The 1604-nt window shown below is 44.8% G+C and overlaps 1 protein-coding gene across 1 annotated transcript in view; it reads left to right on the plus strand.

The window, feature by feature from the left end:
* Positions 1 to 1604, plus strand: part of ATP6V0A1 (ATPase H+ transporting V0 subunit a1) — a 60807-nt gene that overhangs the window by 41645 nt on the left and 17558 nt on the right. The window contains exons 14-15 of the mRNA XM_045299448.1: positions 770 to 888; positions 1446 to 1603. Of these exons, the coding sequence (XP_045155383.1) occupies positions 770 to 888; positions 1446 to 1603 (277 nt within the window). The remainder of the gene's footprint in view (positions 1 to 769; positions 889 to 1445; position 1604) is intronic.

A 1604-nucleotide genomic window follows, 5' to 3' on the forward strand; every position in this document is an offset into this window, starting at 1 on the left:
TCCCTCCCTCGTGAGCCCTTGATAATTTATAAATTATTATTTTGTTATATCGTGCCCTGTCCAACGTCTTCCTTCACCCACTTTTCTGCTGTCCGTCCCCGGGGAGGAGGTCACATGTAGATACTTTTTAAACGTCAGAGACAAGGAAGCCTAAATACGGAGAGTGTATTCATGGTGCTAAAGAATCATTGTCCGCACTTTTGGGTGTGACCATATTTAGATCATGTTTTCGAAACAAGTCCGTACCTTTTAGAGATCCACACTGAACTGTTTACAAGTAAAATGGTATCTGAGCTTTGCGTCAAAATCACATGGAAGTGGGAAGGGGGTGGAGGTTATGATGAAGAAGTGAAATTGGCCATGAGTTGATAAGTGACGGTCATCACTGAAGTTGAATGACAGATGCATGTACCTGTTTGGTATATACTGTTCTAACGTGTGTTTGGGACTTTCCATAATTAAAGAATAACTTTCAAAACAAACTCAACTAAAACTCACCGCAGTCGAACTGATTCTGACTCACAGTGACCCTGCAGGAAAAAGCAGAACTGCCCCTTTGAGTTTCTGAGACGTTAAAGGCTTTATGGGCAACGGTGTCCTCTTGCTCCCACGGAGCAGCCGGTGGCTTAGAGCCACCTGGTGATGGGCAGCTCTGTGCGTTGCCTGCCACACCAGCAGCGCTGGCGCCTCTGCTTTTTCCAGTAGACGAGTCATGGTTTTCTACTGAGACGCCTTTTCAATACCTTTTTGTTTTCTCGTGTTGTGACAGATTTGGAACATTGCTACCAATAAACTGACCTTCCTCAACTCCTTCAAGATGAAGATGTCTGTCATCCTTGGTATTTTCCATATGATGTTTGGAGTCACCCTGAGCCTCTTCAATCACGTGTGAGCTGCTCCTTCCTTTCAACGGAATGCTTTGTGCTGATAATGCTTCTCCCTAAAGGAATCGTAGCATCTTTGAGAGTGATGATGGATTCAGGACCCGGCTTCACGTGCTAGAAGTGCTCATGTAACAGCTCAGCTTCTTCACTGAACCTTGATGGCTGCCTTAATAATTTACAATCGTAGTAAAGTTCTTTGAAAACTATTTGAGCAGTTTTCAGTGAGAAGAGCAAATTAGGTTTTTTGTTTGCTTTCTTTGATGTGAAACTCACATCGAAGTATGAGTTCCTACATGTGAGAGTGTTGTGCTTTCCCCTGGTTGAGCGGAGTGCCGGAATGATTCAAGGTCCGGAGTTCGGCAGTGATAGTCCTAGTGTCTGCTATCACCAGTGCCCCTAGAATGCTGCTGCTTAAAGAGATGAGGGCGGAAGTGGGCGGGTTGGGTAGAAAAGTGAGTGCATGAGAGAGCGAGCACTCTTATTTGTTGCAGGGATGGCTCTGTAGATGTTTACTTCTAGCATGTTTCTCTCTCTCTCTCTCTCTCTCTCTCTCTCTCTTAGCTACTTCAAGAAGCCCCTGAATATCTACTTTGGTTTCATTCCTGAAATAATCTTCATCACCTCCTTGTTTGGCTACTTGGTCATCCTCATTTTCTACAAATGGACAGCCTACGATGCTCACACCTCTGAGAAGGCCCCAAGTCTCCTGATCCACTTCAT

The sequence above is a fragment of the Echinops telfairi genome, unplaced genomic scaffold, assembly GCF_000313985.2.
Source record: "Echinops telfairi isolate 266 unplaced genomic scaffold, ASM31398v2 ScPeMD7_7458;HRSCAF=8496, whole genome shotgun sequence".
NCBI lineage: Eukaryota > Metazoa > Chordata > Mammalia > Afrosoricida > Tenrecidae > Echinops > Echinops telfairi.